At 34.0% G+C, this 23,316-nt stretch overlaps 3 protein-coding genes across 4 annotated transcripts in view; 1 reads left to right on the top strand and 2 right to left on the bottom strand.

Annotated features, from left to right (window-relative positions):
* Window positions 1-1,829, bottom strand: part of LOC107755515 (ras-related protein Rab-40B-like) — a 15,665-nt gene extending 13,836 nt beyond the window's left edge. Inside the window, exon 1 of the mRNA XM_016572321.1 lies at window positions 1,266-1,829. Within this exon, the coding sequence (XP_016427807.1) occupies window positions 1,266-1,431 (166 nt within the window). The 5' untranslated portion in view covers window positions 1,432-1,829. The remainder of the gene's footprint in view (window positions 1-1,265) is intronic.
* Window positions 1,830-2,851: 1,022 nt separating this feature from the next.
* Window positions 2,852-6,414, bottom strand: cox11 (cytochrome c oxidase assembly homolog 11 (yeast)). The gene is made up of 5 exons (XM_016572320.1): window positions 6,325-6,414; window positions 4,934-5,299; window positions 4,693-4,848; window positions 3,813-3,938; window positions 2,852-3,664 (listed from the first exon to the last, which is right to left on the bottom strand). The coding sequence occupies exons 2-5, from the start codon at window positions 5,249-5,251 to the stop codon at window positions 3,482-3,484; spliced, it is 783 nt and encodes a 260-aa protein (XP_016427806.1). The 5' UTR covers window positions 5,252-5,299; window positions 6,325-6,414; the 3' UTR covers window positions 2,852-3,481.
* A 1,641-nt stretch (window positions 6,415-8,055) lies between these two features.
* Window positions 8,056-23,316, top strand: part of stxbp4 (syntaxin binding protein 4) — a 30,654-nt gene continuing 15,393 nt past the window's right edge. Inside the window, exons 1-16 of one of the 2 annotated variants that reach the window (XM_016572319.1) lie at window positions 8,056-8,290; window positions 10,541-10,614; window positions 12,081-12,176; window positions 12,261-12,330; window positions 12,426-12,500; window positions 13,787-13,866; window positions 14,702-14,831; window positions 15,083-15,215; window positions 15,973-16,079; window positions 16,375-16,597; window positions 16,706-16,784; window positions 19,796-19,893; window positions 20,581-20,677; window positions 20,875-20,975; window positions 21,380-21,469; window positions 21,623-21,688. In XM_016572319.1, coding sequence (XP_016427805.1) covers window positions 8,232-8,290; window positions 10,541-10,614; window positions 12,081-12,176; window positions 12,261-12,330; window positions 12,426-12,500; window positions 13,787-13,866; window positions 14,702-14,831; window positions 15,083-15,215; window positions 15,973-16,079; window positions 16,375-16,597; window positions 16,706-16,784; window positions 19,796-19,893; window positions 20,581-20,677; window positions 20,875-20,975; window positions 21,380-21,469; window positions 21,623-21,688 — 1,578 coding nt within the window. In that variant the 5' untranslated portion in view covers window positions 8,056-8,231. Of the gene's footprint in view, window positions 8,291-10,540; window positions 10,615-12,080; window positions 12,177-12,260; window positions 12,331-12,425; window positions 12,501-13,786; window positions 13,867-14,701; window positions 14,832-15,082; window positions 15,216-15,972; window positions 16,080-16,374; window positions 16,598-16,705; window positions 16,785-19,795; window positions 19,894-20,580; window positions 20,678-20,862; window positions 20,976-21,379; window positions 21,470-21,622; window positions 21,689-23,316 lie in introns of both variants that reach the window. The other variant, XM_016572318.1, reaches the window with a different exon arrangement.

Raw genomic sequence — 23,316 nt, 5'->3', positions numbered from 1 at the left:
TTCTGTCTTCTAACGATTCTAATGGATTCACAAGTTTCAAAATCAATGTCCAAAAGCAGCGGTTCTCTATACTGTTCCTCGCGTTCCCCTGCTCTGCACACGCTCTGCATCTCTCTCTCTCTCTCTTTCTCTCTCTTTCATTCAGCTCCACAATGAACTGTTCCAATTAATTTTTTTTAACGAAGCATTAACACATGTTAGACTGCACCCCATAAACACAATCAAGCCTAGAAAAAACCCAGTGAACCACCCCTTTAAGAATATACAGTACTACACCTGTCCAAGGAAGACAAATACTATTTAAAGGCTTTTGGTCTAAAGATGATTTTGTTCCTAAAACCTGTTGCCTCTCTTCTAAAACTGGCTGGCATTCCTTCCTCAGCTGCTTGAATAAATGAGAACACAACTGTGCAAGCCACCCAGATCTCAGTCAGCTTCTGACCTTAAATGAACAGGTTGGCTATCAATTTACTTGCTAAACCACTTCAGTCTAATCTAAGTTGTTACCATGAGACTCAAAATGTTCATCATACCTTGGAATTTGCCCAAATGCTGTGACAATGAAAAACAGCATTGAAAATGAAGTGTGTTGTTCTTACTGTTCAATAAAACACAATGCTGGAGAAAATATGTAAACTATTAAGGATTAAGAGACCTATAGTACTGTCACATCGAGAGCAGATTGCTAACGAGTTAATAAGTGATATGCAAGTGAATACGTACAAGTAAAGATGTTGTGATTATGTGATACCAGCCACATGTTTGCATCACATAATGAATGTTGTTGGTTTTTTAGGCAAGACACATGAAAAATATGTTGTTTGGCTGTGAAAGCCCAAAGGGGGGTTCACTACAGTTGATTTTGTCCCCTGGGAAGAGTTACGTTTTCCAAAACAGGGAGTAACTAACTAATAACTACAACTACTACTGAGCTGTAAATAAAAGCAGGACAAACTGGGGTTAGATGAGTGATGTGATCTTGATGTTTAATATATGTGGTATATTTAGTTATAATAAACAAGAGATTTAAAATAAACGTAGAACAGATGCAGATCCCTTGTTTTTGTGTATAACGATTTTTGTTTACATTGTTTAGACTGACAACAATTCTGAAACTGTTCACAATAAATGTAGATGTTCGCTAGTTGATAATCAAGTGCATGATACAAAGGTTAAATAATCTACAATACATAATAATAGATTTATCCAGAAACGCACCGACCAACTAACATTAGTCTTATTTGTACACAGAGATCAAAACTTACCCATATTGTATCCATAGGGTGATTCACTGGACCCATCCTGTAGACTGGCCAGTATTTCCCCTTTCCCAACATCACTGTCTCCCACCAGCAGGAATTTCAGGAGGAAATCATAAGCTTTTGCAGGGCTGCTTCTGTGGTTCATCTTCACATCAGCCCGATGACCCATTCTGGTACATCATGTAACTGTCCTTTGATGGACTTGTGTTAAATACGTCAGACCACCAGTGCAAATGAACAATATAGCTATTTTAAAAACAAACATACGTAGTATTCACTAGTCTTTTCTGTGTTTAAAATCTCATGTCCAGTACAACACTAAAGCTGTCCTATTGTTCAAAGATTCTGGTTGTGGATCCACTGATGCTGTTGCGTCACATTAGTAGATAAATAAAGACCTTCGTATGTTTACAGTATAGTAACATAAGCCAGGTAACTTCTTAAAATCGGTTGTTTATACTTATATAATAAATGTTAATCTTTATAAAACACCCCTAATGTTTTTTCATCTTTACATTTCGAGCAAACCCGGTCCATTGAGTTCTCAGCCACGATCCCTCTCTTCTACCAGCCTCCCTAAATAGTCAGAAATTTGTGAGTTCATCCTTAGATTTTCCTTGATTGGCTCCTGCGTGGAGTTGCTAGGGTAGCTCTGCTCTGTCATTGGACATTAATCCCGTCCATCAAATCCCGAAAACGCCCATTTTGTGTCGGAGAGGGTGTGGCCAATCTGCTGTTTTGATCCCATAAGCGCTGATACCAGACCAGAGCCCGTATGTTCATCCATTTAGGTTTTGTCGCGCGGACGGTTGCTCAGCTGATTCTGCGTCAGCGCTCCAGCGCGCTTCAAGCGCGTGCTCGGGTTTGTTGTTTTCCGGGGCACGAAGAATGACGTAGTGTTTAAATGACGTAATATGATTATTGTAGTTTCTAAACAGGTTATTGTAGTTTCTCTTTTCTCCTTTTAAAACCGCTGCAGTACTTTGAAGCTATATTTTAGTCTGAGAATAAAAAAGCTATTAAAATCATTAAAGTGGGTTAGTTATTTTGTTTGTTTTATTTTGCAACACTACTGTCCCTTCTATCTTTCATCTGTTGGGCTTTCAACCTTTACAAAGCCAGTCCAGCCAGACTTTAACACTATTATAACTTGTATTAAGACAATTCACTAGCAAAACTACATTATATAATGCTTTACAGATCAATACTTAGAAAAGTAGAAATTCATTAGAAATAACATGAAAATATGTTTTTATGTATCACATATCAGTTGTGATATATGTTTGCATTATGTTAAAGCTGTTGGAATTTTTGATTATTGCATTATTACATTATTGTTTAGGTCTCTAAGACACATATTACAAAGATTGTTCTTGAAAATTGTATTAATATTTTATGATCAAACCACTATTATGCAATTATACAACATATTCAGAATCCCTCTACATTAAAATGAACAAAACTACATATCTTCAGGATCTCATTCATTGTGATTAATGACTACTCCAATATCATTTTTATATATTTACTTTAACATCTTATTTCTGTTGCGACTTGTGTCTGTTTGATTATGTATAATACAAACTGAAGAAACATGTTTGAGCCTAGTGTTATTGCGCAATATTGTTCACTTGAGTACCACTGAGAGCATCTGAGCATGTTATTATAAAGCATGTATCTGCTATAGGTGTATGATATCCAAATATGCAAGCACAGACTAATGTTCTAGTATGCTGCAACATTACCTGTCATGTTATATTAATTATTACACAATAATCAACAAGTTGTATGCTTTTTCACGCCAATGCAGTTGCTAAGTTTTAGGATCATGTTTTACATCAAAGGACAATAATAAAAATGCACAAATGCTGCCCTCTAGTGTTCTAAAAGTAAGCCAAACAAGCAGCTCATTTCATCCTCACAAATGTTGACACATTTTGCATACACAGCTCAGTTGTTTGATATCAAAATAATTTTTATCTTACGGTGTATAAAAAACAGTGATTTATAATTTATTATCTTCAACAAAATTCACAGACAGATGATCAGTCTTCATTACTGTTCAGTTTTTATATGTGTTTGATTCAATCTATAGGCATTTAAGTGAAATTTCATCAGAATTATCTTCAGGAGAGTGTGTTCAGTAATCATTTTTTGGTAATGATTACTGAACACACTCTCCTGAAGATAATTCTGATGAAAATTCTCTAAATAAATAATTAGCTATACCCAGGGATGGGTAACTGCTGTCCCTCCTTGGCTTCAAAAAAGGTATATGAGAGTATAATAGTATCAACTCGTGCCATCCTCGGGTCATCATCAAACTCTGGATCAATGTAGAAGAAAACAGGCATGTCTACTTCCTCATGTGGATTTAACCTCTGTTCCTCAAAACAGAAACACTATTGGGGAAAAAAGGAGCAGCGTATTAGCACACTAATTTAGCACACTATTTAGAATTTTGCATCTTTTTAGTGAGCTAGGTAACAAATGGATAGACATAAATTATAATAGTAATGTCAGCATGGGTTTATTTAAATGTGTATTTACCTGTATCTTATTAAAATATTGTCCAGCCTCAAAAGGTACAACATTGTAGGTAGAAATTCCTATCACTGGTTTGTCTGTGGGATTCCGTGCCTTATAAAAAGCCAGCGCAGTTTCTCCTGGTACGAGCTGGGAAACATTCAAACATAGAAGAATCAATTTGGATAGTCTTCATCTTCAGAGACATTAAATTAAAAATATGCTGTTTATGGAATGCCATATGAACATTCATTCATAAAATCAGTGTTTTAAATGACAATTTATGCTACAATTCAACATATTTAGTATTGGCAGAAAAGAATCAGACTTATAATCAAAATATAGTATTACCTTTACAATCCTCTTCTATGATTACTGGAATTATGGAGTATTCTAATTTGTTGAGATAGTGAATTGGTGGGTTTTTGTTAAATGTGAGCCAAAATCATCACAATTAAAAGAACCAAAGACTTAAACTACTTCAGTCTGTGTGCATTGAATTTATTTAATACACGATTTTCACAATTTGAGTTGAATTACTGAAATAAATGAACTTTTCCACGACATTCTAATTTATTGAGATGCACCTGTGCACACACATGTATATGTTTGGAATAATTAAGATGTTTTAATTACAATTATTTAATAAAAAATACAGTAAAAACAGTAATATTGTAAAATATTATTACAATCTAAAATAAGTTTTTCTACTTTAATATATTTTAAAATGCTGAATTGTCTGCATCCATTACTCCAGTCCTCAGTCATATACTTCAAGAATCATTCTAATATGCTAACTTGCTGTTCAAGAAACATTTATTATTATTGTTTAAAATAGTTGTGGTGTTTAATATTTTATTTTGAAACTGAACAAAAAGTTGATCACAAAAAAATATAATCTTACGTAAATCTCTGACTGCTGCGGACGGAAGTTCCACTGCATGCTGGCGTGTGTGTCTGCATTGAAGGTCACTTTAATGATACGGTCCCTGACTGGCTTCATTGTCTCCACTTGATCCGTGTTATGTCCTGCTACTGCTGTGCCTCCCAGCCCTGATGCCTGATGAAAGACAAGGAACATGTTATTGTAATTCTATAAATCCACAAAAAATTACTTCTATTGAGATTATCAGTGTAATACTGACTTGACAGTACAGTCTGTAAAGTGGAACAGCAGCATATGACAGGCCAATCATTCCCACTCCGGCAGCCGCGATATATGTGAGGACGGTCTTGTTCCTTTTCTTCCAGTCATCTTCCTGGTTCTGATGTTTCCTTTTGTGAGTTTTAGTTCCTCGTGACTGGTTGAGGAATCGTTGTGGGGTCCTCCTGAGGAAGAGCTGGCCACTGGAAGTGGCTAGTCCTCTGATGTTGCAACAGTTAATGCATAGCCGAGTCCTAGAAAGCGCTTGCTGTACATAGTGCTTTGCAGTGCACCCACGGAGAAGGAAAGGTAATAGCATAATCCTAGAGTTATAAGTGAAATGCCCCACAAGACAGGTATGTTTCACCTAAAAACCCAAAACAAAGACAGACATGATCACTAAAATAATATGAGTGAGTGATGGATTATATTACACAGACTGTATGATCGGTCCACAACTAAAAAAAAGGCCTAGTACCTAGACTGAAGAAACGGTTTACTGATGAAAATAAGACATAGGCCTAGGCTATCAAACCTAGGTTAGTAGGCTTTTATTACATGTTTTATAGTAAGTCCATTTAACTTTCAAAAGTTTGGGATCAGCAAGTTTTTTTTTTTTCCCCCAGGAAGCAAAAATACATGAAATTGATCAAAAGTGACAGTGAAGACTTGTAAATTGTTACGAAATATATATATATATATACTATTTCATATAAATGCAGTTTTTTTACTGCAACTTTCTATTCATCAAAGAATCCTGAATTTTTTTTTTATCACAGTTAAGCATGCTAATTAAACAGCGTTGATAATAATGTTGGGCACCAAATCAGCATATTGCAATGATTTCTGAAGGATCATTCAGCTTTGCCATCACAGGAATACATTACTTTTTAAAATATATTTAAATAGAAAACAGTTATTTTAAATTCTAAAAATATTCCACTCTATTATTTTTACTGTATCTTTGATCAAATAAATGAGGCCTGATTAAACAAAACCGACTTTTGAACGCTAGTGTATATGAAAACGAACTTACAACATAATCAAGCAAATTGTGAAACTACTTACAGCCTTATTTTATGTGCTACTACAATAATTATGATAAGCATAAATCTGTATAACTTAGTCAATATAAACAGTAAAGTACTTCCATGTACTTAAATGATAAGACAACGTAAACCGACTGTTAACCAATAACACAGAGTATAAAGTCCAGTTACTGTACAACTTACTGTAAATCATGCAGAATAGTGCAAGCTAACGTGTTCATCTACCGGCTATCACGCTATTTACATTGTTGTGAACGTATATGTTGACCCCGTGACTAAATATCTAATTAATATGATTTTAAACAACCACAAGCATTTCATACAGAAGATGCTGAAGCATTACCTGACTCAAATGATGCGGGTATGTGCACGTACACCCTTCAACAACATGTTACAAAACGTTAAGTTCAACACGAAAATAGTGGTGCAACAGATACTAGTTCCCCGGGTACGAACCACTACTGCTACAGTTCCGGTTTTGCTGCGGAAACTGACCTAGCTTGAGGTAACGTTACGTTACAGTGCTTGTTGCTGAGAGAAAATGTGTTTACCACATAAACGATATTACACATTATAATAATTGTTCTTATGTTACCACTTGAATCAAGTTTATTAATGGTAAAAGTTCAATAAGTGTCTTGTTGGCGGTCTGAACAGGCAATACTCTCCTCACAACATAACGAACATTTCAACAACACGGATATTTAAAAGTTAAGTAAAAACGTTTTCTTTACTGCTAAAAATTTCATTTGAGGTTTTAGGGATTAAATCGTGAATAGTAAAAAAAAAAAAAAGGTATCCCGTTTTTAAAGTAGGACTGTCAAACGATTAATCGTGATTAATCTTTAATATGTGTGTGTCCTGTGTATATTTATTATGTATATATAAACCATAGACTGTACACACACACACGCATGTATATAGTTAAGAATATGTATATGTTGTATTTATATATAAAATATTTATATTTATACATAATATAAATTATATAAATATACATATAAATATTTTTTTAAACATACACATGTATGTATATATGTAATCATTTGACAGCACTACTTCAAATTTTATATGTTTTTGTTGTGAATGGTTATTGGTTAATTTGCTAAAATTTTACACACATTCTGTGAATGTGGATTTTAAACTATACTGTATACTAATTTCGTTATGCAATTAAAACGTTGTAGTGAAAAAAAATAATTATATAAATAATTTAAAAACATACATTCAATATTTTGTTTTGGTATGTTATATGGGGGAAAAAGAAAAAAGAAAAGACATGTTGATCATTTATGAATGTAACACTGGCCTTTGTGAACTTTCTAATTTCATTATATCTTATTTATTGAGGTTATACATTTAAACGACAAAGGTAAAGATGTTTGAGGTAAATTTAAGGTAAAAACGTTTGGCTTAATAGTTTATGAAAAAAAAAAGCAAAAACCCATAATGTTAAAATTATCCCTGTTCTAGTCTTAATCATGAGTAATCACAGTAATCATCATCATGCTGCCTTAATTACTGTACTTTAAAATTCCAGCAAGGCTTCAAAGCGCCTCCTCCTGGTCACTAGCTGCATGGCAGCATTTAACCTTATTTCACCTGTGGTGGCATTCAAGGATTAACGACCATTAAGGGTTAAAAGATTATAATATTTAAAAATTGTGGTTTATTTATAGGCTGTGTGTCATGGTTGTTGTTTTTTTTCTTTATGTATTTTAAGCACAAACTCTCCTCAATGACCTTACATTAAAATGGGAATTTGTGAGTGGTAAAACAATTTCTTGATTTTAGACCCTTTTAATGAATTTCTATTTGATTTTATTTCTATTTTTTATATGCATAAACTGTAGTTGTTTTTTATGTGGACAAAGCTAACTTATGTTTCTTAATTGTCTTTTCAGTTTTCAATAGACTGGACTGTAGATTCAGTGTCCCTGCATCAGAAATCATGCAGTCAGACTCCCGTCCCCTCGTTCCACATCACAGCCCGGTGTCAAGTTTTGAGCTTTCCTGCCTCCAGAGAGGCAGAATCATCATCAGCTGTGACAGCGCAGAGAGAGGTGAGGCGAACCATGTGACTGCGGGGTATCAGGAGAGATTAGTGGATAGGTAGGAGTGTGTCTATTACTGTCTGGGTAGATTGCTGTCTCTCGGTCGTCGAGACTGACCTGATTTGAACCGCAGTTCCCCCCGACTCGGTGATACCTTAGACTTTACAACACATCATCAGTTGCTTGTGGACCTGCAATGGCACTGCTTCCACAAGTAGAGACAGAACACTTTGACGGGCTATCACTCCTCTACTGGTAGGAAATGCTATTATCTGGTTGTTATCTGGCTGAGTGACTTTATTAAGCAAATACTAATGCTTTTAAAGCTTATTTGATGTCTATCATAGCCTTATTTGCTGCGCTTGTGTCGTTGCCTTAATGTTTCTGCTTGTTTGAATGTGTTTGGCATGGATGTTACAATTGCCTTGGAACATTTCAGCATATTTCTATTTAATCAGCTTTCGGACGCAACAGAGAGTTCCTGACTGTACATAAGAACTTGTCATTTTAAAATAATTTAGAGTTCATTATCATTGTCTTGGGGACGAACCAGTAGGAAGTGGAACGTTAGATCAAGACAGACAGGATGCACCCTAGGGGGATGCCTGCGTAGTTTCGCTGTAGTCACTTGAGCGCATATCTGTACATGGCTTGAGCAAGGTAAGACAGATTAGGTAGAATTAAGTGATCAGTTTAATGCTGGATCTTTTGTAACACAATCTCACGCACTACATCTGGGCTCTCCTTGTTCAGGGTGACTTGTTAAAGACAAATCCTTTTATTTCCCGTAATGCTTTATGATGTTTGCATTTTGTTGGACAAAATCCTTTTGATATAGATTTGATGGAAATAAATGTGTCGTAACTCAACAAAACAAAAACAGCACTTTAGTCTGAGATTAAAAAAGTCCAGGAGTTGAATCATCATCTGTTTCATGAACACTGTTGAGTCTTTAGCTAATGCATATGTTTGTTTCCACGTAACTTGGCTTTTTTTTGAGTTTAGTACAGTTTTTTTTTTAATAATAGTGACATATTTTGACACAAATACAGAATATATTTTTTGCATTTTTTAAAATTAATTTCTTGTTTTCTAATATCATAACATGTCTTGTATATTATAGTGTCAATGCAAAATAAATTTTGACCAGATTTTAATAGTTTAAAAACAAAATGATGATTATAAACAAAATGTCAACTTGATAACATGTATCTTTCATAAAACAGTACATACGTTTGGGAGTCTCAGTGGCCCCAGGTATGAATAAATGCAATGCATTTCACATGCTTAGATTTTCTAAATGTTGTACACAATGTACAAGTACACTCCTTCAAGTTATTTTCTTTGATTTGGTTTGTATTATTTTATTTTTCTGCAGTTTTTATTTTTCTATTTTTGTGAACATTTTCTATTTTTTAAATCTGTGTTTTTGCATGGGTCAGACTGACCTCAAACAAACCTGCTATACTGAATAACAATCGCCTTTTCAAAAGTGCATGCCTACTTCTTTGTCAAACAGACGGATAAAGCTTAAATAACATCTGTTTGCTGGGTTTTGATGAAGTCAGATGCACATTTAAAATGAATCTGAGGTGAACATTATATATCAGTTTTGAAATTGCTTTTTAAAATTCTACACATGCAGCGTTGTATGTAGCCTACAAAGGAAAGCATTTAAAGTACATTTTAATAGAACATGAGGGGTAAAAGGTAGATTAAATAAATACAAGAAAATATGTGATGATATTTGTACAATAAAATTGACATTTTACTAAATGTCCTAGTTTTATACATTATATTCTGTTGCTTTCAGTCTGTTATAGGGATTAAATGCAATAGAGATCAGGCCATCGTTGGATTTGATACATACCCTCTTTCTATAAAGGATTTATCATTTGGCATTTTCAGTGTTTATCTACATGTTTAAGGGATTTTTATGTAAACCCACGCACAGTAACCTACTTCCTGTATAAGTATTTATTTTTTTATTTTGGCAGTTTGTTTTTATTTTGCCTGATAATGGGTTATTACTTCAACCACCGTTCTGTTTACTATAATCAAAAACACTGATTTTCTTTTTAGCTTACTTTAAATTCATACATTCCAATATTTCTATATTATGAAGCATGTGTCCGTTACAGTACAGATATTTGAAAGCCTTTTAAAACCATTCAGGTCTAATTTTACATCCAAATCCACACTGGTATTTTTACTTTATTCTATATGAATGTCCCCTTTACATGTTTTTATTTTTTTCTGTAATATTTGCCATTATCTTCTGTAATAATGGACAGATGTGCAACTCTCTCAATATGCAATATTTTTGGGGAAAAGATTGGGAATGATTATGTTCTTTCCTTTAGGATTTAATCATTCATGCCTCTGAGGGTCAACCGCATTATTACCATCCATTCGATAATCTGTATTTTTAAAAACAGTCTGGAACATTTCTCTGAAAATCTTGTTTTTATGATAATATATTTAAAGGAATCTCTCTTTTTTCAGGACAATAATGGGGCCCCATGGCATCAACCGTGCTGTGGAGAGACTAGAGTTTACAGACTGTAAAAAAGGACTTGGTAAGAACCAAAGCACAGTTTCTTACAGTTTATAATAATATTCCTAGAAAACTGCTTTATTTTTCAAGGCATTTGGTGCACAATTTGATTTACTTTGTTCTCTCACCCCCATATAAAAAATTAATCCCAAAAATCTTGTTCTCGGTTTGACAGGCGTGAAGATTATTGGGGGCTACAGAGAACAGAGTGGTGAAGAGTTCGATATTTTCATTAAACGGATTTTGCCAGGTGGCGTGGCAGCACAGGACGGTAAGTTCACTTTCCCAAAATCTCCACTGAATGCTTCTACTTAGATTCTGGAAATGATGGATGATGTCCCTTGTCTTTCAGGGCGTCTTAGAGCAGGGGACCTCATTTTCGATGTCAACAACATGAATATAGGAGGTGTTACAAATGAAAAGTAATGTATTCTGGATTGGTTATGGATCTGTATTACAACAGAAGACGCCTAAAGTGTAGTAAAACAGCTAATCTAAGAAATCTGTTTGATATTAGGGCAGTGGAGGTTCTTCGCATGGTGTCAGCTACAAATCACATGTCTTTACTGATAGTACGTGACGACGCTTCCAGGTAAGATGACTTTTATGAATTGGGTGATATTTTAAAAATTTTTAAAGGAATATATTTTTTTCTATTTATTTTTACTTTTTATATTATTGATTTGTTTTGTGTTTAAAGATTAAACCCTTTAACTGTCACCGTCCCGTATACGGGACGCCTAAGTTTACTTCAATATATTACAATTAAATCCTAATCTAATCATGACAAACTATATATCGTTGGAAAGGTCTAAGACTCCTGACAATATTCACTCATCAATCAGTAGAAAATATGGTTAACACCCGGTCATGCATGAAAAAAAAAAAAATACCGTCATGTGCCGTGAAACCGGTATAATTTTGAAAAATACCGTGATATAAATTATTGGTCATACCGCCCAGCACTACTTTATTATATATGAATGTCCCCTTTACATGTTTTTATTTTTTTCTGTAATATTTGCCATTATCTTCTGTAATAATGGACAGATGTGCAACTCTCTCGATATGCAATATTTTTGGGGAAAAGATTGGGAATGATTATGTTCTTTCCTTTAGGATTTAATCATTCATGCCTCTGAGGGTCAACCGCATTATTACCATCCATTCGATAATCTGTATTTTTAAAAACAGTCTGGAACATTTCTCTGAAAATCTTGTTTTTATGATAATATATTTAAAGGAATCTCTCTTTTTTCAGGACAATAATGGGGCCCCATGGCATCAACCGTGCTGTGGAGAGACTAGAGTTTACAGACTGTAAAAAAGGACTTGGTAAGAACCAAAGCACAGTTTCTTACAGTTTATAATAATATTCCTAGAAAACTGCTTTATTTTTCAAGGCATTTGGTGCACAATTTGATTTACTTTGTTCTCTCACCCCCATATAAAAAATTAATCCCAAAAATCTTGTTCTCAATTCGACAGGCGTGAAGATTATTGGGGGCTACAGGGAACAGAGCGGTGAAGAGTTCGGTATTTTCATTAAACGAATTTTGCCAGGTGGCATGGCGGCACAGGACGGTATGTTCTCTTTCCCAAAATCTCCACTGAATGTTTCTACTTAGATTCTGGGAATGATGGATGATAAACTTTTTTGTCTTTCAGGGCGTCTTAGAGCAGGGGACCTCATTTTAGATGTCAACAACATGAATTTAGGAGGTGTTACAAATGAAAAGTAATGTATTCTGGATTGGTTATGGATCTGTATTACAACAGAAGATGCCTAAAGTGTAGTAAAACAGCTAATCTAAGAAATCTGTTTGATATTAGGGCAGTGGAGGTTCTTCGCATGGTGTCAGCTACAAATCACATGTCTTTACTGATAGTACGTGACGACGCTTCCAGGTAAGATGACTTTTATGAATTGTGTGACATTTTGCATTTTTTAAGGGAATAGATTCTTTTTTTTATTTATTTGATTTGTTTTGAGTTCAAAGATTTTAATTATATGGAAACAGGAAATATTGCTTGCCGAGTACAGAATGCATACTGTTGGACATTATATAATTAATCTTATAAATGGATGTGTACAGATGAGCATCTTGATTTTTTAAAATCTAAAAATAGTCTTAATAACTTAAGTGTATTAAAGTCTTTAGCACTTTATTGAGAATTTTGGCCTTTGTTTAGCATGATGCCATTTTTCCAGCACTAATTTCTCAGCTTTTTTATTAATATTATTCAGTTTAAAAAAAAAGAAAGAACTCCAAACATGAGTATAGCCGTTTTAAAATCTTCTTAGGAGACTTGATCTATAGAGTAAGTCCATACTGACAACATGAAGCCGCTACTCCATGCTAAATCATTTTTGGAGGATACATGCAGAGACTTTTTTTGTTTTGGCATTGTCTGCTTAGCCAGAGGTCTCGGTTTTGGGCAGTTGTCAAGTTCTTCCTGTCTGCCTTTGTTTAAATCGAACTGGCATTTTGCTGGTCTCAGTGGCTTCCTGATGAGCACTTTTGTTCTCTCGACTGAACAGCTGTTGACGTATTTGGGCCGCAAGTCTGTCATATGTGTCCTGAGTTGAACCAGCTGAGGCCAGGTTTTAATCTGTAACATTGTAAAAGGATTACCTTCATAATTAATGGACAATCAGTCACCTCAAACAAACTGATTCAGTACAATACACAGATTTTGAAAACATAATACAAATTTAAAGATTACTGCCTAGATCGCATTTCTGGCTTGGAAACGTTCTGGCCATTAACTTTGATACCAATTTATCTGTGATGACTTCCGTAATCTAATTAAGTGCTTCTAAGCTTCTTTTAGGACTAATGAGGAAGTTGCATTTAATGGGAGATGACATATTAAATAACTACAGACAGCCTTTAAAATGTAGTTTGGGGGTTTAATGTTTTTGTGTGTGTGTATTTTAAAAACTAAGAATGATGATATTCTCCAGCACTTCCTTAGAACAAGTTTGTTCATACTTATGTAATGCTTGATTTTACAGAATGGAAAACCCACATAATGTTTCTGCTTTGAACGCAACACAGACAGAAACTGTTAAGAAAGAGTTCGTCTGTATAAAAGCCCTCTTATTATGAACCACTGGAAAATTATGTCTTCAGAAAAGGTGAATTTATATATGACTGATTTTGCATGTGTCTTTATATGTTTATAATTAGGAGGGAATTTGCTGAGTTAATGGAAAAATATGGCTCCAGCAGTAGTACCAGTTCTGGATCAGACACCTCTGTTTCCACAGGTATTTTCCGCTACGTCTGTCTTTATACTGAATTTCAGGAGTGAATGACTAATGTCTGATTTTGAGAACTTGCAGCAACTGACAAAAATAGCCTACAATGTGCCAGCTTAGAAAAAGATTTGGTTTGGGCCCTCCATAACATCATTGTTTTCTACAAAAAAAGCCATTTCTATCATTGATTTCTACACGAAGAGCCATTTCTATATCAAGCATGCATCGGAACAGACTTAAAACAGTGTATGTGTGTACACTACCTTTTAAAAAGTTAGAGGTCAGTAAATTTAAAAAAATATAATTTAAAATTTTAAAAACTTTTATTCAGCAGTGTTGCATTAAATTCACAAGTGACAGTAAAAACATTTAGCAATGAGTTGCAAAAGATTTCTATTTCACTTAAAGGCTTTTTGAACTTTCTAATCATCAAAGAAGAAAAAATCATCACAAAAATATTAATACAACACAAAATTTACACAAAAATATTAAGCAGCACAACCATTTCAAATGTGATAATAAGAAATGTTACTTTGGCACCAAAACAGACTGGAGTAATGGCTGCTGAAAATTCAGTTTTGACATTATAGGAATAAATTACATACATATTAAAAATAGAAAACATTTATATTAAATTGTGATAATATTTTGTAATATTACTGTTTTAACTGTATTTTTTTTTATCAAAAAATGCATCCTTGGTACGCATAACACCATTAAATCCTAAATATCCCAAACCTTTGAACAGTAGTGTTTACACAACAAAATATTCTAAGTGTATCTTATTCTAAGTGAAAAAGTTGCAGTGATTGAAAGTATTAAAAAGCAAATCTCTTGTCTTTAGGAAAGATCACCGATACTGCCTCCTCCTCCTCATCTTCCAGATCAACCAGTCCTCTGCTTCTGAGCCCTAAAGACCCAAACACAGTATACACCACTGCCTGCATTACCTCCCCACCTCCACAAGTCTGCACGTGAGAACCAGATAACTGTAGATCTAATTCAGATTTTATCTTGTGCTTTTATGCGATCCTTTTGTATATACTTCAAATAATTCTACTACCAAAACAAATGACAGAACCTAGCAGCTTTCTCACACTGTTGCTGCTAATAGTTTCCTGATTGAAGAGTCTGAGCCTGAAAACATCTGACCTAGCCCAAGTAAAAGAGAAATCCCTGTTTCTGCTGTTGATCCAAGCCCTTATGTTTACCTCTCTTTCTGCAGAGACTGTATGATTCAGTTGATTTGTGTTGCCAAAGGGACTGGATTAGGCTTGGTCATCAGGGGTGGAGCTAACCATGCAGAGGGGCCAATGGTGTACGTTCAGGAAATAATACAAGGAGGTGATTGCCAAAAGGTATTTTTTATTATCTAATTTTGTAAAATTGTAAAATGGAATTTAGAATCATGTTTCTGAGTTTAGAAAGAAAAACTGGTTATTGACAAAAACATTTTTTTATTATTTGTACATACACAGTTTTTTTTGTGTTGATTCTTCGTTAGTGAAACCCTAGTAGTTTGTGAATTAAGTTAGTGAGTCAAAGTGAAGTAGATTATGTTGAGGTGAAGTGAGTTAAATAATGTGAAGTTAAGTGAGGTGAAGTACAGTAAATTACACTACCGTTTAAAAGTTTGAGGTCAGTAAGATTTATTTATTTTTAATTTTTTGAAAGAAATTAACACTTTTATTCAGCAAGGATGCATTAACTTGATCAAAAGTGACAGTAAAGACATTGGTGATATTACAAAAGTTTCTGTTTTAAATAAATGCTGTTCTTTTGAACTTTTTGAAAAATTCATGGTTTCTATAAAATATTAAGCAGCTCAACTGTTTTCAACACTGATAATAATAATAAGTGTTTCTTGACTATCATATCAGCGTATTAGAATGATTTTTGATGTTACGCCGAGAGCTGGAGTAATGGCTACTGAAAATGTATATTTGCCATCATAGCAATAAATTACATTTTAAATATATTAAAATGGGAAATAGTTATTTTAAATTGTAAAATTATTTCACAATATTACTGTTTTTACTGTATTTTTAAACAAATTTTGGTGAAGTAAGTTAAAGTGAAATTAAGTGAAGTGAAATGTTTTTCTTTTGACTCTAGGATGGGAGACTAAAGGCTGGGGACCAGCTCATATCCATCAATAAGGAGTCCCTCATTGGAGTAACACATGAAGAAGCCAAAACCATACTCACTCGAACAAAACTCAGGTTAATGTTTTTCTGTCAATATGGGGTGCTGTGTGTACATTAATGAGGAAAAAAAATTAACTTAAATTATTTTAGCAAATGGCTGCAATATAACAAAGAGTGAAAAATTTAAGGGGGTCTGAATACTTTCCGTACCCACTGTATATGTCTATATGAACAAACGGTCAAGACAACCTTTCCAGAATGATAACATAATGTAAATATGCTTAGTATCTTATGAGACTTTGCTTCCATCCAAGACAAATGCAGATGGATGGGGAGGTTAAAATCAAATATTTACTATTTTGCCCTACAGACCAGACCCTACAGTAGAAATAGCATTTATCAGACGAAGGTCTTCGTCAGGCTCCAGCAGTGGACCCCACAGCCCCATCTCCGTTCAGCCTCCCTGCAGTACAGCCCCCCAACTTAGGCCCGCTGGACTGGGGGGAGCAACTCTGCCTGGAGGTCTCGTTCCTAAAATAGCCAACACCCCCAACTCTGGAAGTGAGACATTGCCTTCTGTAGAAGTTACTAAGGTGAAATTTAAGACTGTGGCCAGAGACGCATTCATGCAGTAACTGTTCTCACTTTAAAGAGTGTGTCTTAAGTTTTCTTAAAGGCTTCAATTTTTGTCTTTCCTACAGGTACGACCAGCAACAGCAAAGCCTAATCTCACCCCCGTGTCCTCACCTGAGAGTGCCTGCACCACAGTGGCCAACTCTGGTACTGCAAGACTGTTTTCCCTTTATAGGAATCCCATAGGAGTTCCATACAAGTTCATGTTGATTAGCACAGAAAATTATCCAAAGGAACAAAAATAATTGTTACAGTAAAGGTTTTGAAATACATGAGGGAAAAGAAAAACATTAAAATACATTGGTTTTGAAAAAAGGTATGCATTTATTTCATATTATAGCTATATACACATCTCATTGCTTGCATAAATTGGCTTTGGTGAGAAGGCTTCATTTGTTGCATTCAATACATGTGCAGCTGTTTTATATGCGTTACAGTTGGACTCACAAATACAAGTATATTATACAAGTACAAGTTGTATAAATGAAAATACTACAATGATGTTTAAATACTTCACACTTGAAATACTTATATTTTTCATATTCCAATAACATTAGTCATAACAATACAAAAAGTCACCATGCAAAAATCTTAATGGTCTTAAAAATGGGCTAAAAATAATTTTTTTTAAGCAAAATATAAATTATTTCTTTTTGATTTTGTGGTCAACTAATCATATTCTTTGTGAGAATTACCTGTTAAATTGTCGTAGTGGGAACAAAAGATTCAAAAAGCGATGTGAACAACACCATTTTTAATATTTATCCAACTATCAAAACGAAAGTTCTATTACTGTAACTTTTACATAATGCATGCAATAGAACTTTTTACTAGTTCTGCTTAGAACTGTAATCCCAACATTAAAATGACAATAAAGAAAACATTATACCTCAAATGTTTTTAAAAACTATTTTTGGGAATAATTTAAGGACTTTACCACAAATATAAGATGGCTTGTCCCTGTTCATCCATTGTAAGTGCTTTACTGTAACTGATTTTTACATCTAAAAAGTCCAAATGAATTTCACATTTTCAAAATGATACAAACGTTTTTTTAATCTTCATTTATATTGAACCCAGAACATTCCTTTAAACCAACCATATACTGTACATGCTCCTATTTTTATTCACAGATTAAATAGCACGGTCTGTGCAGCCTTTAACATTCTAATGCACTGTGCATGGCATTTTGCCTTTGAACAATCTGAAACTCATAGATAAGGAGCATTTTGGCATAACCTGGATTAAGCTACCTGTTCGGCAGACGTGTGCTGATGATGAGATGCTGTGTTTGTAACTCAAGATAATCCAGCTGGCATGGTTTTGAAAATGGATATTACCATCAACATGACACATAACTCCAGGTGAAATCGAGGATACTGAACTTTCATTTCATTGACGAGCACCTTTAATAAAGCTCTTCTGAGCTGCGATTTACAACATATTTAAACACCTGAACGAGAACATGAAATATGAAATGAAGAAAAATAAATTATTACTTAAGTGTAATTTCTGGGGCCACTTTGCATTAACAATTTAAACTTTGATTCAAATATTGCACCATTATATTTGATCTCTTATAATGGCTTGGGTAAATGCTTTGTGTAAAAGCAAGAATTAATATTGTTTGCACAGGCTGTTTTATTTTTTCTATAAACCCCACCCAGACCAGATCTGCTTTGTTTAAAATAGTGCCAACTCTGTATACAATACTGTATTGGGAATACCCTATGAGGGAACCACTTTTAAGAACAGCATGTACATTTTCACCGGAGCCCATGAAAATGAATAATTTCATATTGCATAAAAGCCCTCATTGAGACCACTGTAATGCCCTGTTACATTCCCACTTACTCTAAAATGGCTTTGAATTTCCAATAAATTACTGTCGGGAAATAAATCCCCGCAAAAAAAGATAAACAAATATGCAGATAACGAATGAATGAACAATAAATGATGAGATAGTGAGCTCATGATCAGAGCACATACCTGTAAGCTCAGTTACACGCACAGTTATTCATCGTATAAGAGGATTTGTCAGGGTTGGCACTATTTTGAGCAAAGCATTGTGCATTCTCTCCAGTTCACAGATCTGGTCGGGTGGGGTTTATAGAGAAAAAAAACAGCCTATGCAAACAATATTAATTCCTGCTTGTACACAAAGCATTTATCCAAGCCATCATGAGGGATAAAAAATAATGGTGTAATATTTGAATGAGAGTTTAAATTGTTGGCCTGAAGTGGCCCCAAAATTATTCGGACCTTTTTGGACACTTAATAACACTTACGCTATCAAAGTTGGTAAGATTTAATATTTTTGAAAGAAGTATCTAATGCTCACCAAGGCTACATTTATTTGATACAATAAAATTGTGAAATATTATTACGATTTAAAATATATTTGTTTTCTATTTTAATATATTTTAAAATTTAAATTTATTCCCATGATGGTAAAGCTGAATATTCAGCAGCCATTACTCTAGTCTTCAGTGTCACATGATCCTTCAAATATCATTTTAATATGGTTGTTTGCTGCTGAAGAAACATTTCAAATTATTAGGAATGTTGAAAACAATTGTGCTGCTTAATATTTTGGGGGGAAACTGAAATACTTGTCTTTCAAAGTTCAAAGAAAAATCATTTATTTGAAATAGAAATTGTTTAAAACATTGAATGACATGAATGTCATTTTGATCAATTTAATGCATACTTGCTGAAAAAAATATTTCTTTTACTTTTCCAAAACTTTTGAACAGAGTATATAATTGTTTTTGCATTAGATACAAAATATGAAAGCAAGTGTCATCTGCCAAACAATTGTTTAATTATGAACATGTTACATTAATGTCTGACAACCTGAAAATGTGAAACATTTTGCTTGAAAAGCGTGTCCTATATTTCTGTGAAATAAATGCTACTTCGTTCGATATCTTGTTATATAATGCAGAGACACTCTAGAATTTTTAAGTGTGGCTTAAATGCTCAAATACTTCTTTGAACCACTACTGTGAGGCATCTACTTAAATAAATTATACTCTCATAGAGTTATGTAAGAGGCTTACAAAAAATGTGATGTGCTCTACCAAAATCACAAACAGCTGTTTTGCAAAAGAGATTTTTTTTTTTTTCATTTGGATTCTCTCTCTCTCTTTGCCCAGATGCAACCGCTGCCTGTAATCCCAGCAATACCTGCAGACCCTCGAAACCTCTATCCTCGACTCCCATCTTCGAACTCAAGCCCGAGAAAATAGAGCAGGTCTCCATAATCATATCCTTTCAATTAGAGATTGAAACTATCACTATACAGAATTACAGAAACATCTCATGTTTACAGCAAGGTCAAACACTGGGCGTCCCCCCCAGCGGGCTTTAGTGATTAGTTACCCATCAGTCTCAGTACTGTATTGATCTTTTACGGTTTTACTATCATGTGTGGAGGGAGTTAATCCCGCTGTTGAACAATGTGTGCAGTTAGCGTGCTATCCCGTATCCACACCTCCTGTGGTATTATGGGAAAATCAATAGAGACTGTGCCACAGCTTCATTGTGTTAAATCACACTGGACTACAGCACAGTCTGTAGATCTGTTGTTATGGAAAAGAGTGTAGACGATGAACCATTTTTAGAAAGATTTTAACTCCAGTAGCTCATTTTACAGTAGTATGTATTTATATGAAATATTTATATAATTTTGTGAAAATACATATTTATGGTTTTATTTGTAATGTTTATTTAGTGGATACATTTATTTAAATTAAATTTAAAATACTTTTAAATGACACTAAATGCATTAAATATATTATTATTAATTGTATTATATTTTATACATAGACATTCAATCGAGTGTGTGTCTGTGTGTGTGTGAGAGAGAGACAGCAAAGCAGTGGCCACGTTATATCTGGTGTAACGTAATGTTCTAAAAGGAACATTATTTTGTCCACAGGCACTGGAGGTGCTGGGATTGAAACCTACTGAGTCTCAGGTCCTGACTCTGAGAGAAAGGCTGCGTTTGAACCCAGGAGGGACAGTGGCTTATGGAGGTGAGAAAAAATTCTCTCAGTCTTCATTATGTCATAGTTGTTTATGTACTAATGGATTTTTACCTCTCCTAACTTATGCAGTACACTATTCTTGGTGTATACCTTAAAAAATAAACTCCTAAAAAGGCATTGTTATACATTTTATATGACTGAACATATTTTAATAAGAATTTATTTTCTGTAAGATTTTGAGAGAGTGACAAAGGAACTCTTCAAACTACCAGCCAAATCTGACTCAGAACAGGAAGTAGCAAGACTGACATCAGATGATCTCATTGAGTCTCCATCAAACCCTACGGTAAGTGCAAATTATTTTTAGTTAACTTATGCAGTACACTATTCTTGGTGTATACCTTAAAAAATAAACTCCTAAAAAGGCATTGTTATACATTTTATATGACTGAACATATTTTAATAAGAATTTATTTTCTGTAAGATTTTGAGAGAGTGACAAAGGAACTCTTCAAACTACCAGCCAAATCTGACTCAGAACAGGAAGTAGCAAGATTGACATCAGATGATCTCATTGAGTCTCCATCAAACCCTACGGTAAGTGCAAATTATTTTTAGTTTTTTTTTTCAGCAGAAACATACATAATGTGCATATATATATATACACACAAAACATATAAAATGAAAAAATATATATATATTTTCAGTGTTTTTAATATAATATTTATATATTTACTATTATTTTCTAAGCCATCATTATCAGACTCTGATGATCTGGATGAGATGGAGCGTCTAAGAAAAGACCACATTGAGGCCTTGAGAGAGCTCAAGAGAATGCAGGTACCACCATGACAACGATTTTAAACATTTTCACAAGCTAGAGTGTGTGACATTCATTCATGTGTTATTGAGCAAGGCTCTTATTAATCCTATTTGTCAAAATGAGTGCGCTAACTCTGATGCTCACTCATATGAAGATCTCTCTTCTAAAAGGATAAGCTGGCAGAATCCGAGAGCCTTAATCATAAGATGCTGCAGGAACTGACAAAAGTTAAACAGGTACGCAACTCATTCCAACACCTGTTTCACACAGTAAGCAGAACACGTTCATTTTGGTGCCCATTTTAGCAGGTTACAGCATTCAAACTGCACATGTGCAAAGCTTACTGCAACCTATTTATCAACACAATCATTTTGCATTTTAGAATCAACATAAAATAATTGAAACTACTCACATTTTCACTTCTTCGCCTTTTTTTATTTCTATATGAAGCTTTAATCAGTTTCTACATGCAGTGAATTTTTTAATTAATTACTAGATTTCACCTTTTGGTTCTTGAAGTTTTTCAGAATTAGGTGATCTAACATATGATATGAATATATTGACTATCTGGCTAAATCCAGACAATTGCTACAATTTAGTGTTTGACTTCCACAGTGTAAGCTCAGATTTAGCCTGCTGTTGCATTTAAACTGCTAAAAGTGGTGTAAAACAGGCCTTTAACTTTAAGACATTCATCTTTTGTTTTATTTATTTCTTTATTTTTACATTGTTCTATTCCATTGTCACTGTACCATGTTAGATATGCCACAGGGGGGAGCTGTGGGCACATGTGCCATTAGACTCTTAAAGGTGAGATGCAGGTGCTCTGTAGAGTTAAATGCTGAAACTGCATTATTTTCTCAGCAACACTATACAGAACTCAAATTAGAAAAAAATGAAAAATGCTATGAGCAATATCCAAAAAATCTATTTTCAGCGTGTTGCGCTCACTACAGGAAGCTTGAAATACCCACATTAAGAACATCGTGTGGGAGATGAAGTATGTAGGACATTGAGGGATGGCGGTCGGTGTTTGGAAATAGTTCTTTTCGATGAGTTATAAAGAAATGGGCACCCACAAGCCCTTTGGGTTCTATCTCAGAGCCTCAGAAGTGCTTGTTACGTAAACCCAAATCCAAAGAGCCTCAGCATTCTATGCGAGATGAATTGGACTTTAATGGTTTTATTAGACTGTTACTAAGGCAGCAGAGCAGAACATTCTAATCATCCTGCTGCATATCAATTAAACTAAATTGGCAGTACAGTCTATGCTAATGACATCTTCAAGATTGCTTTTGCTCATGCTTATGGTTGATAATTTGAACAAACCACCAACATTAGGTATTACTTGTGTGTGTTACGGACATGAATGATACCTCAAATTGTGCAGCATGTTGAGAAGAGGTGTGTTATTACCTTTCAAAGAAATCAGAATTGATTTGAATTTGATCAAAAGTGACATTAAGAACATTTATGTTACAAAAGATTTCAATTTCAAATAAATTCTGTTCTTTTGAACTTTATAGTCATCAAATAATCCTGGAAAAAAAATATAATGGTTTCCACAAGAATATTAAGCAGCACAAATGTTTTCAACATTGATATTAATAATAAAAAAACATGTTTCTTGAGCACCAAATTAGCATATTAGAATGATTTCTGAAGGATTGTGTGGCACTAAAGACTGGAGCATTGTTGCTAAAATTTGATTTTGCCATCACAGGAATATATTACATTTTAAAATGTATTAAAATAGAAAACAGTTATTTTAAATGGTCATGATATTTCAAAATATTACAGTTTTTACTGTATTTTTATCAAATAAATGCAGCCTTGGTGAGCATAAGAGATTTGTTTCAAAAAT

This window comes from Sinocyclocheilus rhinocerous, unplaced genomic scaffold (assembly GCF_001515625.1).
Source record: "Sinocyclocheilus rhinocerous isolate Xijiao unplaced genomic scaffold, SAMN03320098_v1.1 scaffold140, whole genome shotgun sequence".
Classification (NCBI taxonomy): Eukaryota; Metazoa; Chordata; class Actinopteri; order Cypriniformes; family Cyprinidae; genus Sinocyclocheilus; species Sinocyclocheilus rhinocerous.
This window is presented reverse-complemented; position numbering and strand designations above follow the sequence as displayed.